General features: G+C 54.6%; 1 protein-coding gene across 1 annotated transcript; it reads left to right on the top strand.

Moving 5' to 3' along the window:
* The first annotated feature begins 3940 nt into the window (after positions 1-3940).
* TRAPPC14 (trafficking protein particle complex subunit 14) lies at positions 3941-14985 on the top strand. Its single transcript, XM_080977572.1, has 12 exons — positions 3941-4160; positions 4195-4610; positions 4717-4812; positions 4925-5054; positions 5212-5298; positions 6201-6321; positions 7318-7468; positions 9315-9397; positions 11655-11818; positions 12453-12607; positions 13502-13695; positions 13915-14985. Exons 2-12 carry the CDS (start codon positions 4215-4217, stop codon positions 14066-14068), a joined length of 1731 nt encoding a protein of 576 aa, XP_080833698.1. The 5' UTR covers positions 3941-4160; positions 4195-4214; the 3' UTR covers positions 14069-14985.
* Positions 14986-15015: the final 30 nt, after the last annotated feature.

The raw sequence follows: 15015 nt of genomic DNA, 5'->3' as shown, positions 1-15015 counted from the left end.
CAGCCACAGTGGGCCTGAGTGACTCTGCAGGGGCAGCCTGCTGGCATGGGAGCCTCAAAGTCCCGGGTTCATTTTGTTGCGTTGGCCGCAGACTCATGATGGGGAAGGAGATGGGGTCTCTCTCTCCCCCCTCCCCACCCACAATCTGCAATGGAAGACTAATGGTACTGCCCCACCCACCTTGTAGGGCTGTTGTGTGGAGCACTGAAGCAACTCATGTGAAGGGCCTTAAACACTTGTGGGGTGTGTGGAGGGAAGCAGCTTAAATTGGTGCTGGTTAGAGGGCAGAGCCAGGCATGCTCTGGCCATGGGGGGGGCTCTTTGGCTGGGGGCTGAGGCTGGTCCTGCAGGTGGGGTGGGGGAGGGCAGAAGTGTTCATAGGCCCCAGCATGCCCCAAGGGGCTGGTGACAGATGCCCACCTGGTCCTATATGCCAAGGCGGGAGTGCCAACCTGGCCCTATGACCATGGGTGCCCAGGGCCATGGGTGCCGTGCAGCATGCAGGGCCCTGGCACCAAAATGTGTGGGTGCCCAGCCCCTTCGTGGGGAATTTTGTGGGTGCTTGGGCACCCAGGCCCCAGGGAGTTGGCACCTATGTCCCAAGACATCCTTTGGAGGCGAGAGGCTGCCCATCAGCAGGTATCTTTTGGCCTTTTAGGCTCCAGCTGCCATCAGCCCCAGCCTTCATCCAGGCAGTGACCTCAAGACACGTTGGACTACAGCTCCCATGATGGGAGTTATAGTTCAAAATGTCTGGAAGGCACCAGATTGGCCAAGGCTGCTCCCTTCTCTCCATAGCCAAGGAGGCCACATACAAAGAGCTGCTAGCTGGGCTGGAGGGAGAGGAAGACCCCCAACCCAACCTCCCCTCCCCCACCCAAGCCACCATTGATCAGTTTCGATTGGGGACTGTGGAGCTTCTTCCCACCAGCGGTGGGCGCTGTTGGGCTCTTATGACACGGCTGGGTCCACAGATCCCACCACAAGGCAGTTTAGGGCTTGGTGTTTTTTGTTTTCTTTTTCAATGATGTCACTCTTAACCATTTTTTTAAAAAGGGGGAAATCCTTTTTTGTTTCTTTTTGGTCCTTTTTCAATAGATTGAAATGCTATTGGCCACTTGGTGTGTTCCATGTTTCATCTTCTTTCCGTCCTTCCTGCCTGCATTTCTGGAGTTGCTCACCAGTGACCTGGAGTTTGTTTGCTTATTATTACTTACTGCATCTGATTCCTAGAATCAGAGTTGGAAGGGACCCCAAGGGTCATCTAGCCCCACCCTTTGCAATGCAGGAATCTCATCTCAAGGCATCCCTGACAGGTGGCCACTCCAAGGAGCCCAAGGGGATGGACAACCCCCCTGTGAGGGAGGCTAGGCCGAAAGGCAGGGACACCCAGGGAGCATCGTGGCTAGGCTTGCCCATTCCTGACAGGTCCTGGTTTCCGGGTGCAAAAATGGTGTCGGGGGGAATTTTGCTGAATTGGCAAAATGTCAGGGAAAACACAGGTGTGTGGCAATGTGATGGTAAAAGCAGCAGAAGCTCTAAAAGTTAAATCCAGACAAATGGGACTATGGGGTGCGGTGCTCATCTTACTTCAGGCCGAGGGACGAGACTTGTTGTTGTTGTTGTTTAGTCGTTTAGTCGTGTCCGACTCTTCGTGACCCCATGGACCAGAGCGCGCCAGGCACTTCTGTCCTCCACTGCCTCCCGCAGTTTGATCAAACTCATGCTGGTAGCTTCAAGAACACCATCCAACCATCTCATCCTCTGTCGTCCCCTTCTCCTTGTGCCCTCCATCTTTCCTAACATCAGGGTCTTTTCCAGGGAGTCTTCTCTTCTCATGAGGCGGCCAAAGTATTGGAGCCTCAGCTTCACGATCTGTCCTTCCAGTGAGCAGGACGAGACTGGCACTGGTCTAAACCACTGAGCCTCTAGGGCTTGCCGATCGGAAGGTCCGGAAAGTCCGCAGTTCGAATCCACATGACAGGGTGAGCTCCCGTCGCTTTGTCCCAGCATTTCATGCACTGTATGTATTGCATCAGGAGCGCATTTGCACACTTAAAGCCAGTGGGGCACCTGCGCCGGGTCCTTGAGATGCCCGACTGGGCCACAGCAGCACTTGCCTTAGTTGCCTCAGACACGTCAGCTGCAGCCAGACTGCTGACCAGGGCTGGTTACTGGGTTGCCACAGTCCCAATGGCCACCGGTCTACAGTTTTTCCAGGCACAAGTCAAAGTCCTGCTTTTGACCTAAATAGCCCTACACAGCTGAGGAGCAGGCTGTCTCAAAGACCCTATTCCCCATAGGAACCTGCCCTGGTTTTGAGATCTTCCAGGAAGACCCTTTTCCTGCTCCTGCCACCCTCAAGGTACCCTTGGTGGGGACGTGGCAGGTGGCTTTGTCGTGGTGGCTGCTGCCAGACAACTTTGGGACTCTCTCCCTAGAGAAGCCAGACTGGCTCCCTCCTTGTCCTTCTGCTGGCAGGTGAAGACCTTGTTCCAACGGGCTTTGGGGAAATGGCTGCTTTTAATGAAACAGATGGTGCTATGCAGTTCTCATTGAGATTGTATGTTGTTAATAAACGTGTGTTTGTGTGTGGTACAGACACGCACAGGATAAGTTTATTCTGATTTTAGAAGACATCCGCAGAAGCCCTTTGACCTCTAATTGAGGATGACAAAGTGTCCATTCCTTGGACTTTTTGTGGCTGCTCTGCACACTCATATATTTTCGTTCCCTCACAAGTGAATGTGCATCTATGAATCTGTAAGCAACCCTAGAAAGATGCAGAGCGTTAAAATGCAGAACAGCTCAGGTCATGAGAGCAGCAGCGCTTGAATGTAGGAGAGATGCAGTTTCCCTGCAAAGGCCTGGGACTATCCAAAAGGTCTTTGGTGGATCCTGGAAAGGTGCCGGGTGGAGCACCCTGGGAAGAGCATCCCACAATTTGGGTGGGGGTCACCCCCAGAATGCCAACCCCACATGAGTGAGGGCTGGAAAAGGGCACCTGAGGAAGCCCCATTGGACTAGGGCAATAGGAGAAGAGCCCTACAACACCTGGATGCGACCACCAGGATGCATTGAATCAGGCATCCTGTGACCAGGCAGAGGGAAGCCCACCAGCAGGCCATGAGTGCGAAAGCTGCCTCCAGGAAGGTGTCTGGCCAGCTCAAGTCAGGAAGAGCCTCTAGGCTCACTATTGCACCCCCAGGATCTCTGCCTCTGAAAGCTGCCGCTCTGGGACCCTCTGCAACGCCCCGCTCAAATCCTGGAGTTTTTATGCGGCAAATATTCTGGCATTCTGCCCCATCCCCCACCCCGCAGATGACCCTCCAGGGGGCAGAAGGGGTCCAGGAGCCTATACGAAGCGGAAGGAGGCATGGACCGCCCGCTAGGAATCCACCGCGAATGCGAGATCTCCTTTATTGCCTTTATTGCCGTTGTTTTGACCTTCACGATCATATCAACCGCAGAGGAACGCAATTATTAATACCTGCGTGGATGCGACGTTGAGGCCAAATGCGTCTCTCCATTAAAATGCACCAGAAGAATACAGGAATGAGCTACGGTCGCAAAAAAGGGGATGTTGCAGAGACACCCGGGGCCGCGCTCGCCCACCCGCCTCCGGGGAGTCCCTGGCACCTGCTCAGAGACTCCAGCCCCGAGGCCGAGGGTCCCTGGAGGGAGCAGCATTGTCGTGGGGGAGGGGCCGACAGAGCCAACGAGGAGGAGGAGGGGAGCGCATCCCCTCTCCCCCCTCCCTCCTCCTCCTTCCTCTTTCTTTCATTCTCTCCCTTCCTCCTTCCTTCTTTCCTGGCTCGCTCCGCCCCGCCGCGCCGCACAGCCCGGCCTGGCCCGGCCTCCCCCCGCCCCCCCCCACGCCGCACCGGCGCCTCCCTCTCTCGCTCTTCCTTCTTGATCTTTGCCCCCCCCTCCGCGCGCCGCCGGGAATCTGCCCCCTTTTCCTCATCTCTGCTCCGCATCTCTTCCACCTCCCTCGGAGGCGGATCCCCCCGCCCCTCCGAGCGTAACCCCCCTCCCTTCCTTCTCTCTCCCTCCCTCCCTCTTGCTTGCTGATCTCTCCCCCACCCCCCACCCCGCCGCCGGGAATCCGCCCCCCTCCCCGCATCTGTGGGGCTCCCTCTCCTCCGCCCCCCTCGGATGTGGACCCCCCCCCCCGCTCCTCCGAGAGTGAAGCACACCCCCCCGCACCTGCTATGGAGTCCCAGTGCGACTACTTCATGTATTTCCCTGCCGTGCCCTTCCCGGCGCGGGAGGTGCTGCTGGGCGAGCCCGGGCGCTACCGGGCGCTGCCGCGGCGCAACCACCTTTACCTGGGCGAGACGGTCCGCTTCCTGCTGGTGCTTCGCTGCCGGCCGGGGGGCGCCGGTGGGGAGGGTGGCGGGAGGGCGCCCTGGGGGGAGCTGGCCGGGTCCCTCTCTGCCCTGGCCAGCGTTAGCCCCGGGGCCAGCCTGGGCGGCGAGGCGACGCTGGGCGGAGAGCCCGAGCCGACCCGCGAAGACGACGAGGACACGGCCCCCGGGAGCCTCTTCCGCGACTGCCGGGCGCTGCTGACCCACGGCCAGGGGACCCCCGGGAGACCCGCCGCAGGAGTAAGGCCCGGAGCGGACGCGGGTGGCGGGGCGGTGAGGCGGAGTGCCTTGCGGGAGGGAGGAATCTGGATCCGGCCCGCTGACGCTTCCCTCCCGGCCCGCGCAGGTGCCCATGGAAGAGCCCATCGTGTCCACGGACGAGGTCATCTTCCCCCTGACCATCTGCCTGGACAAGCTGCCCCCCACCACCGTCAAGGCCAAGGTGAGACCCGGGCAGGTACGGTGGGGTGGGAAAGGGAGGGGAGGAGGCTCACCTGGGGGGACACCCTACCCCCACCCCACGAAACACCCACGGATCGTTTTTGCGCCCCCAGATCGTGGTGACGGTTTGGAAGCGGGACCAGGAGAAGGCGGAGGTGCGGGAGCGCGGCTACCTCAGCATCCTGCAGGATCGGGCCCCCTCGCAGACATTCCGGGAAGAGCAGGGGGCTTTCAAGGCACAAGGTGAGCGCTCAAGACCCAGAACCCACTCCCCCCAGCACCTCTGAATTGAGAGGAGCGTGGGGGTCTCCTCCAAACACCCCCTCTCTCCACCTGCCTACCAAAAAATTAGCTGCATGGGGCGGGTGTCACCCTCTGACCTTTGACCCCCTCCCTGCAGTGAGCACCATGCTGACCGTCCTGCCCCCTCCGGAGCTGAAGTGCCAACCCCTGAACGTGTCGGGGAAACACCTGACAGTACTAAAAGGTGCGTGGATGGCTGGAGCAGGGGGGAGAGCCAACATGGGGGCATTTGGGGGGAATGTGGGGAGCAGCTGGGGCAGGGGCATGATGGGGGCAGGGGGCCTCTCCATCTTCCAGGGACCTGCCAATGGCCATGCTCTGCCCTTTCCTGTGGGTGGTGCCCCCCCATATGTGTAAGCAGGGCTGGGGGACCGACATCCTCTCCCTCACCAACTGGAGGGTCTCTAAGTGAAGGCTGGGGGCAGAAGAACCTCAGGAGAGCTGAGCACCTGCAGGCTCAGGCGCAAGGTCCGGCACCCCACCTGGAGTCCAGCCTCCTTTTCTCACGCTGGACCAACCAGGCGTCTAATATGGGAGAGAGGGAAAGGAGGGCCCCATTCTAGGTTCCTCCTCACAAGATCATAATGAGAGCCGTGCTGAATCAGGTCTGGGGGGGCTCACCTAGGCCAGCACCCTGTCCTCACAGTGGCCAAATGCCCCTTGGAACCAGGAAATCCAGATAGACTGTCTCTGGACCTGCCTGGAGGTTCCATTGGATCATCGGAAGAAGCTGCTTGATCAAGCACACAGGTGTCCTGGAAAGTCCAGCTGATCACGGTCTCTCTCTCCACCCCCAACATTCCTGCTGTGATGATGGGGGCCGCCAGGCTGATGATCCAGGGACTCCCTTGGAGGAGTTGAACTCCTGATTAGAAGCCACCAGTAGCCCTCTCCTCCTCCATGAATGTGTCCAGTCCTTGTCTAAAGCCATCCAGGTGGGCGGCCATTGCTGCCTCCTGTGGAAGGGAGTTCCATAGATTAATGATGCACGCCATCCTTTGCAAGAGCACCTGTCTCTTTGGATCCCAGGACCTTTCCCCTGCCTTTAATCTTTTGCACACCCACCCTCTTTCCCCCCACCTCCAGTTTTGAACGCAGCTTCGCAGGAGGAGCTCTCTGTGTGGGATGTGCGGATCCTGCCCAATTTCAACACCAGTTACCTTCCTATGATGCCAGATGGGTCCGTCTTGCTCGTTGATGATGTCTGGTAAGAGAACAGTTTGTGGGTGGGCAGTCAGCTGGAGCTGGTGACCCCCCAATCTGCCATTGTGGCCTGGAAAGGCCTCCACTTCATTCTGGGGCTTTTGACCTTTGGTCCCCACCCTGCACTCAGAGTGTCTTCGACTGGCCAGCTAAGACAGCTGAGGTTGCTAATGGGTCTCAAACCCCCAGAGACTTAGGGGCTTCCCCTGTGTGTGGTCAGGCTCTGGTGGATTGAGCAGATGGGATCAAGAAGGGCTTCAGCAGTCAAGAAGACAGTTTCTGCTCCTGCTGTGGATGAAGAAAGTGAGGGGCAGGTGGGGCTTGTCCGTCTGGGAAGGGAGCCCCTCTAAGGGAAGGAAAACGCTGATCCTAAACCTCTGCTGCCTTGCAGGATATTTGAGAGGGGAGAAATGGCTAAGGAGTAAACCCTATGCAAATCCAGAGTCCCTAAGATGCTTGGATGGCGCCTTGCACTGACGGAGGAAAGGGGTGCAGGGGGAGCGCACCGACCCTGGCGGCACGATCCCCGTGGAGTGCCATCGTGGCTGCCCCTCCCTCCACGCGCTGGGTGCCACGCCCCCGCAGGCAGCACACCACATCCCTGGGACGCGCGCCATGCCCCTGCAGGCAGCGTTCCCCACCCCCAGGACCACTGGCACTTTGTAGGCCTCCTTCTGGCAACTCCTGCAGCCCAGCTGGTGGCAAACATCTTGCTCTGCTTTCCTTTGGAGCCCATCAGCCAGGCCAAGAAGGGGGTCTTGTCATCTGGGAAGCCCAGGACCTCCAGACACACAGCCTTGGGGAGGTCACTTCAGTGCTGCTGACGCAGCTTACTCAGGATTGCAGGGGGTTGGGCTGGATGACCCTTGGGGACCCCTCCAAATTCTTCAATCCTACGATTCTACAGGGACGGGGCAGTCGGAGGGATGGAGGCAGGAGTCTTGGGAGGTGGGGCCTCTTTCCTCCCCGTTTACCCCTCTTTCTCCCCCTTTCTCTCCAGCCACCAGTCGGGTGAGGTGTCCATGGCCTCCTTCTCCCGGGTGCCCTCGGCCACAGCCTCCTGCCCCTGCTCCCTGCGGGCCCTGGAGGAGCAGAACTTCCTCTTCCAGCTGCAGGCCCCCGAGCAACCCCCGCCAGACAGCACCAAGGAGGTGAGGGTCTGCCCACCCGGCGGGGACCCACCCCACTGGCACCCGGTGGAGGGGGGATCGGGGGGTCCGTCTTGCTGCCATGATTGCTGCAACCTCCTCAAGGCAGACACTGGGGGTGGGGCTAGAGAGGGGCTTCTCCAAGAAGCACCTCACATTTCAGAGCAGGATAGGATAGTCTTGTATGAAGAAAATAAGGGGTTCTTTGGTCCAGTGGTACCTTCTTATTAAGTTCCGTAGGCATTACACAAGCAATATGTTTACTGATGCCTTATCTATTCAGCTCTCCTCTCCACAAGTTCTGGTGTTGGGGGTGGAATAAAAGTATCTTCTGTCTCATTTATAAAGGAAAAGAAAGGAAGCAAAGTTCGCCGAAAGCAGGTCTCCCTGCAGGCGTTCTGATACAGCCCCATTCCAAATATTATTTAGCCAGACTTCAAGGGGGAATTCCATAAATTGTTACCAGTATCAGGCTAGTGTTAATCGCACTGCTGATTTAAAAAAACAATCAATTTCTGCATTGACAGTTATTGTTTAAATTTGAGCCTAATGATAACAAGGCAAGACCTGAATTGGAAAACATTTATTTATTTATTTGCAGAATATAGATAGGTATATTTTCAAAACGAGAGCAAGAGTAAGGCTTCTTTGTGTTGACAAGATGAAAGTTTGTCCACCTTAAATTAGACCGCATATAAATGAGAAACATGGACAGCTTCTCTGTTGCCAAAACATGAGAAATGCAACACGGGAGCATGCCTCTGGGCTCTTGTGGGATATACGACCAGAAACAGTATCCCAGTCTCTCTTCGAGAGCACTGGCTGTTCTTCAACTCTGACAAATATGAAAGATCAGAGAAGAGAAAGGCTTCTTTGTCTCAAATTAGCCTAATATAAATGAGATTGCCCAGCAAAGGCAGGCTCACGCCTCTCACTGACTTTGTATACCTCCTGAAGGTACAAATGGAAGAGACTCATTTATAAATATATTTTGGGAAGGATGCATGTATTTTCTCTAGCTCCATTGCTTTATGCTTTCTGGGTGTCCCGTGATCGTACTATAAAGTAGTTGCCTGGAGCTGCTTCTTTTTGTATTTCTTATCCATAAAAAATTCAGTGCAGTGCAAGAACATTTTTGTTCTGAACGTCTGACCCAGAGAAAGAAGTCTGAGAGCCATTGGACTAGATGTCCTTGGGGATCCCTTCCTTCTGGGATTCTATGAGGGAGGGGCCATGAGGGGAAGAGGTGGGATATGCTGCAGGGGGTGGGTGGGGCCAGCATGTCTGCCAATCATTTCCTGCCTGCAATAATTTTAAGGGGTGAAACTTAATTTTTGTAGTGAGGGGTCTTAAAAATATATTTAGGTGCGAGGAATCCATATCTGCTATTATTTTTGTGATTGGGCGACAGTTAGCTTGGTAAGTCTATATTTGATTAAGAAGCACATAAACTGTTCTCAGAAAACCAAATAATTTTAATTTTGCCTTCTGAAAGGTAGGCAACAGGTAATATAAAATATGCAATGCATATTATATAAATAAAAGTAATAATTTTAGTATATAATATAACTGCAAGTACTTGACACTCGTTTTTAATTATCTCTAGGGCATTTTACATGTTTTACTAACCAAGCAGAACTAAATTGCTTTAATTTAACCAAAATATCTCTTGAATTCCTAAGTCCTGTCACAACTTTTTAGCGCCCCTCATTTTTGGAAGTTGCAAGTTGAAAAATGCAGCGTGCCCTCCTGATTTGGTTGAGATTCCTGCCTTGCAGGGGGTTGGACTGGATGACCCTTGGGGTCCCTTCCAACTTGACCATCCTATGGCTCTCTGGTTTAATCGCAGGGCCTGGAAGTCCCTCTCATCGCCGTGGTCCAGTGGTCAACCCCAAAGCTGCCTTTCACCGCCAGCATCTACACCCACTACAGGTAAGGGAACTTGAAAAGAGGATCAGACATGATATCAAATTAGAAAAGAAAGTCAAATATTTGGGAGTGTGGTTCAACCCAGAAACTTGAAGCTATTTCAAGTTAAGTATGTAGAGACTTGGGTTGAAATTTTAAGAAGACCTCGAAAAGTTTTCCTCACCCCTCCCTGATTTATTAAATAATAATAAATAAATAAAAAGACCTTGAGAAATGGAACCGAATGAAGCTTTCGTTTCTAGGGAGAATATCTGCGATCAAAATGAACTTTCTATCCAAGATGCTTTTTCTGTTTCAGGCCTTCTAGTATTTAGTGGCACTCACTGCTTAAAGCAATGGAAAAAGGACGTAGCTAATTTAATCTGGCAGGGGGGAAAGCCCTGGACTAAATATGAAATTTTAATTGACATAAAGAATAAGGGGTGTGGATTTGGGCTGCCAGACTTGAAAATGTATTATGAAGAGGCTTGTTTATGTTGGATGAAAGAGTGGGTAGAGTTGAAAAACACAAATCTTCTGGACCTAGAAGGATTCGACCTGATGTATGGATGGCACACTTGCCTGTGCTATGACAAAGCCAAAGTTCATAAGAGAATTCATATTTGCGTGATAAAGAATAATCTATATAAAGTGTGGGTGAGATAGAAAGACCTCCTAGAAAGGAAGACGCCCCTGGTGGATCTCCCCTATGGAGACAGTTGCAGTTAAGAAACTAAAGCTGAGTAAGAATTGGGGTACATACAGGGACCTCCTTGAAATCAAAGAGAACTCTATAGGACTTTAAAAAACAGAAGAGGAGCAAAGCTGGATTCCAAACTGGTTTCAGTACTTTCAAATGCACTAGGTCTTTAGGAAAGATAAAGACAAAGGTTTTTTTGGAAGGGAAAGAATTCGGGAAAGCGGGATTGGGAAATAATAAAAAAACTAATATCTAGACTTTATCAAATTTTACTGGAATGGGAGATCAAAGACAAGATGGTCAAGGAAGTAATGATACACTGGGCTATTGATATTGGACACAACATTGAAATTTCAGCCTGGGAGAAGCTGTGGAACAAAACTATTAATATTTCGGCCTGATAAAAGAAAATATACAAAGAATGCTGTACAGGTGGTACCTGACCCCCAATAATCTTGCTAAGATTTACAGATGAGGGTCCAACCTCTGCTGGAAATACTCAGAGGTTGAGGGATCCTTTATCCATATATGAGGGCAGTGTAAACTTGCCCCAAAGTTCTGGGGGATGGTCTATGACCAGCTTAGAAAACTTTTCCGGATCACATTTCCAAAAAACCCGGAAGCTTTTCTACTAGTGATGATTGGAGATGAGATCCCTACAAAGGTTCATAACCTATTCCTCTATGTGACGGCTGCAGCCAGACTAGAATATGCCAGAAGTTGGAAAGGAAAAGAAATTCCAGCTAAAGAACAATGGCTGCAGAAACTAATAGAATTTGCGGAACTCGCAAATCTCACAGCCAGAATAAAAAACCGAGATGGGGGGAAGCAAAGGGATGGGACAGCTTTGGGAAATATTAAAAAAAATATGATGCTAAAATCAATCTACAAGTAGGGGTGTATAAACAATATAATGAAGGACTACAAGGAGAAAACTAGGGTGCAGCAAAAACTAGGTTTATTAAGAATGCCATGGAAGGGAAGGTTGGGAAGTCTGCACAAAACCTCCATATGATGGTTAAGAAAAGAGGATCAGGCATAGCCCTGCAAGAAGAGAGGGAAATACAGGGCTACTGGACTTGGTCACGTCACAGAGTGACAGCAGCAAAGGGGGGCCAGGCCCACCCGCAATTGGCTGGACCTCCACCCACTTCGTCCAAAAGGTGTTTCTCTCAGTCATGCAGAAATCTTGAGCTGCAATTCCTGCCCTGCCGGGGGTGGGTGGGCTAGATGGCCCTTGGCGGTCCCTCTCAGTTCCATGACTCCATGAGGACGATGGACGCTGCCTCCCCGCTGCTGGCTGCCCATCTTGCTGCCACATCTTTACTTTCCCACTCACGTTCCCAGGGACGAAGGGGTCCTACCCCCCCCCAGGTGGGGTGCGGTGGGGCAGGACCCTGACTGCCCCCTTCCTGGGCCTCCCTGCCCTGACACTCAGCGCAGCTTCCCTTCCTCCCTTAAGCTGCTAAATGCTTTGAATGTTTGATGCTTTCTTATGTTTTTATATGTGCTGGAAGCCCAGCCAGATGGGCACGGTCTTCTTCTTCTTCTTCTTCTTCTTCTTCTTCTTCTTCTTCTTAGGCTCCCCAGCATCCGCCTGGCCCGCCCCCGATTCGTCATGACAGCCGAGTGTGAGTCTCCGGTCGCCCTTCACCGCCGCTTCACCGTCACCTACACCCTCATCAACAACCTGCAGGACTTCCTGGCCGTGCGCCTGGTGTGGACTCCGGAGAGTGCAGCTGCTGGTGAGAGCATGGTGGGCTGGGCTGGATGACCTTTGGTGGCCCCTGCCCAGCCCAACCATTCCATAATTCTGTGGCGGTCTCTCCTTCCTTGGAGGATCACCATCTGTCAGGCATTCTTTTGTGACCCTTGGGGTCTATGATTCCATGATTCTTCCCTCCTGTTTTGGGGAGCAGGGAAGGAGGGCAATGGAGGAGGCAGGCTGACGGGGTGGGTGAGAGAGGCAGGGCTTATCTGCGATCCCTAGATGACCCTGAGTTTCCATGATTCTATGAGTCCTGCCTGGAAATACTGTGCTGGACGGTCTTTAGGGAGATGCTGGGGAGCCATTTCTCAGGGATTCTTTAGCTTTGGACTAGATGACCAGTGGGGATCCCTTCCAACTCTACGATTCTCCAGCCAGGAAGAGTTGTGGGGGGAGCCTTGCCACTCTTGGTCCGGGGGGTGGGGTGGGCTGGAGCATGAGGAAGTGGGTGACAAAGAGCTCCTGGGCCGTGCTCACAGGGAACAGAGCCTCCAAGCTCAGGGGCAGTCTCCCCGCAAAAGCAGGAGCTGGTGGTTCTCGCTTGTGGGCTTCTCTGGGGCACCTCAGGTGGGACCAGGCTGCTGCCCTTTCCTTTTCCTGACACCCCCCAGGCAAGAAGCTGTCCCACGAGGAACGGCGCGCCATCCAGGACGCCCAGGACGCCATCGTCTGCCACACACCGCTCAACAACTTGGGGTTCTCCCGGAAGGGCAGCGCCCGGACTTTCTGCGTCACCTTCCAGGCGCTGCGCGCCGGGTTGTACGAGGTAAGAAGCCCCTGTGCACCAGCACATGCTTCCATCTGGGCTCTGGGGCTCCTTGGAGGATTCTTGACAATGCTGTGGTTGAATGTGGGCAGATTTGGGAAAGGTAAAAGAAAGACGTTCTCCGCACAGCACAGTTAACCTGTGGAACTCCCTCCCACAAGAGGGATGGCATTAAGAGAGGATCGGACCCTGCAGGAAGATGGATTTTCCTTCATCTGTCCCAAATCTTCCCAGGGGCTGGTAGTTGTCACAGCCCCCTCCATGAATCTGCCCAACCCTCTTTTAAAGCCATCCAAGTGGATGGCCAGCTCTGCTTCCCGTGGCAGTGAGTTCCAGAGTTCAACTCTTGCAAGGTGGCCCCAGTTGCTGGAAACCACAGGCGGGGAGGGAGTGGTTATTGCGCTTGGATTTTGCTTGCAGGAATCTCACAATGGGCATCAGGTTGGCCACTGAGAGAAGACGCTGCCTGGTCATCTCTCATGGCTGCTTGAGCTGAGATTCCTGCATTGCAGGGGGTTGGACTAGAGGAGCCTCAGGGTCCCTTTCAGCCCTAGAACACTATGGTTCTAAGGGTCTGTGGCTGGATGGGCCCCTTTGGCCCAGCTGGCCCTTCTGGCAGAGTGGAGATGGGATTGTGGGGCTCTGTAGAGGACCTTGCTGTGTCTGTGCTCAGGGTGGTGCTGATGGGCAGCCAAGCCCTTCCTTCTGGACCTGGACCTGCTGAGTTGCAGGGGGCTGGAATGGATGACCCTCAGAGCTCCCTCCCAACTCCACAGTCCACTGCTATTGCTGCTGCCCTCCTGGGCTCCCGCTCTGTTTGGCACTGCCAAGCTGCAGAAGGAATGGACCTCTTTCTCTTTCTCTTTCTCTTCCTCGTTCTTTGCTCCCCGGAAGCTCTCCCAGCACATGAAGCTGAAGCTGCAGTTCACCGCCAGCGTCTCGAACCCACCTCCCGAGGCCCGGCCCGTCTCCCGCAAGAGCAGCCCAGGCAGCCCGGCTGTCCGGGAGCTGGTGGAGCGTCACCAGGCCAGCCTGGGCCGCTCGCAGAGCTTCTCCCACCAGCAGCCGGCCAGGGGCCACCTCATGAGGTGGGTGCAGGGGGTTCGGCTAGATGGCCCTGTGGGGTCCCTTCCAATTCTACAATCCATGATTCTCACTCTTTCAGGGAACAGGAAGGGAGGGTAATGGAGGAGGGTGGGCTGAAGGGGGCAGACAAGAGAGGCAGGGCTCCTGGGTTCTCCTGGGGGTCGGCCAAGGCCCCCCACTTGCCCCCCACTGAGGCCTCTCTTTCTCTCCCCCCCCCACAGGTCAGGCAGTGTCATGGAGCGCCGAGCAATCACTCCCCCCGTGGGCTCCCCCGTGGGGCGCCCCCTCTACCTGCCCCCTGACAAGGCTGCTCTTTCCCTGGACAAGATTGCCAAGCGGGAGTGCAAGGTGCTGGTGGTGGCCCCCGTCACGTGAGGTGGGGGCAGAGACCCCACCCCCTTCCCCTGCCCTCCTCCAAAAGGGAGACGCTGCCTCCTGCCTTGCAAGGGAACAAACCTCCTGCCTCCCCCGCCCCCAAACCTGCAAACGCCCCAGTGCTGCCCCCCATGGAATAAAAGCCGCGCATGTGACCCCCCCAGGAAAAATCTCAGCACACCCAATAAATGTGGGGGGACCTTCCACTTCTCTCTGCTGTTCCCTTTCCCTTGCGGGGGCTCAGAGCTCCAGCCCCCCCCCCCCATGAGACACCCCTCTCACTGTGCCATCTCCCATTCTCCTTCTGGGGTTTTTGGCTGCTCCCCCTCCCCACATTTGCTCCTTCAAAATGGGGGGCACATATCCCCAACCTCATTGACTTCGTCCTCCACGGTGTGTGCAAATGAGGCCAAGCGTCGGGGGGGGGCAGCTCCCCCAATTGCCCCATGCTGAGGATCTGGACTCAGCTGCTGCTGCTAAACCTTGGAGCTTGACGGTACACCCACTGGACAGCTGCATTGCAGAGGGTTGGACTAGATGACCCTCGGGGTCCCTCCCAACGCTACAGGTCTATGGTTATGGGACGAATCTGTGCTGCCCCCTGCTGGTGGAGGGGTACCTTTGCTGCTGCGGATCTTCTGGATCACACTGGATTGTGCCACTTCTGAGGACTGGGAAGGGGGCAGATTTCTCTTACCCCCCCACCCCATTTCACACTGGCAGCTGCTACATCCACGGGAGAGGGGTGGGCAGGCCTCCACCCCAGCCCCTCCTGCCATCTCAGGCCAAAGGGCCCCATTCCATTGCACTTTATTTAATTTTTATGTTATTTATATATTTTGTATTATTATTTGCCTCCAAAGCATCTCCGACTCCACGTTGTGTGTTTTGCAAATAAACTGCGCTGGCTGGGGAAAGTGTTGGTGTGTTTTGGGGGGTGTTCCAGG

The sequence above is a fragment of the Podarcis pityusensis genome (genome assembly GCF_964106645.2).
Source record: "Podarcis pityusensis genome assembly, chromosome: 13".
NCBI lineage: Eukaryota > Metazoa > Chordata > Lepidosauria > Squamata > Lacertidae > Podarcis > Podarcis pityusensis.
Note: the sequence above shows the minus strand (reverse complement) of the source record. Positions and strands in the feature narration are given on the sequence as shown.

Bases quoted from the DNA above. Each gene is read 5' to 3' on its own strand.
- TRAPPC14 (XM_080977572.1), top strand. From the start codon at position 4,215: ATGGAGTCCCAGTGCGACTACTTCATGTATTTCCCTGCCGTGCCCTTC. The intron at 5,299-6,200 runs GTGCGTGGATGG...CCCCACCTCCAG, and splicing joins ACACCTGACAGTACTAAAAG to TTTTGAACGCAGCTTCGCAG. The intron at 9,398-11,654 runs GTAAGGGAACTT...TCTTCTTCTTAG, and splicing joins AGCATCTACACCCACTACAG to GCTCCCCAGCATCCGCCTGG.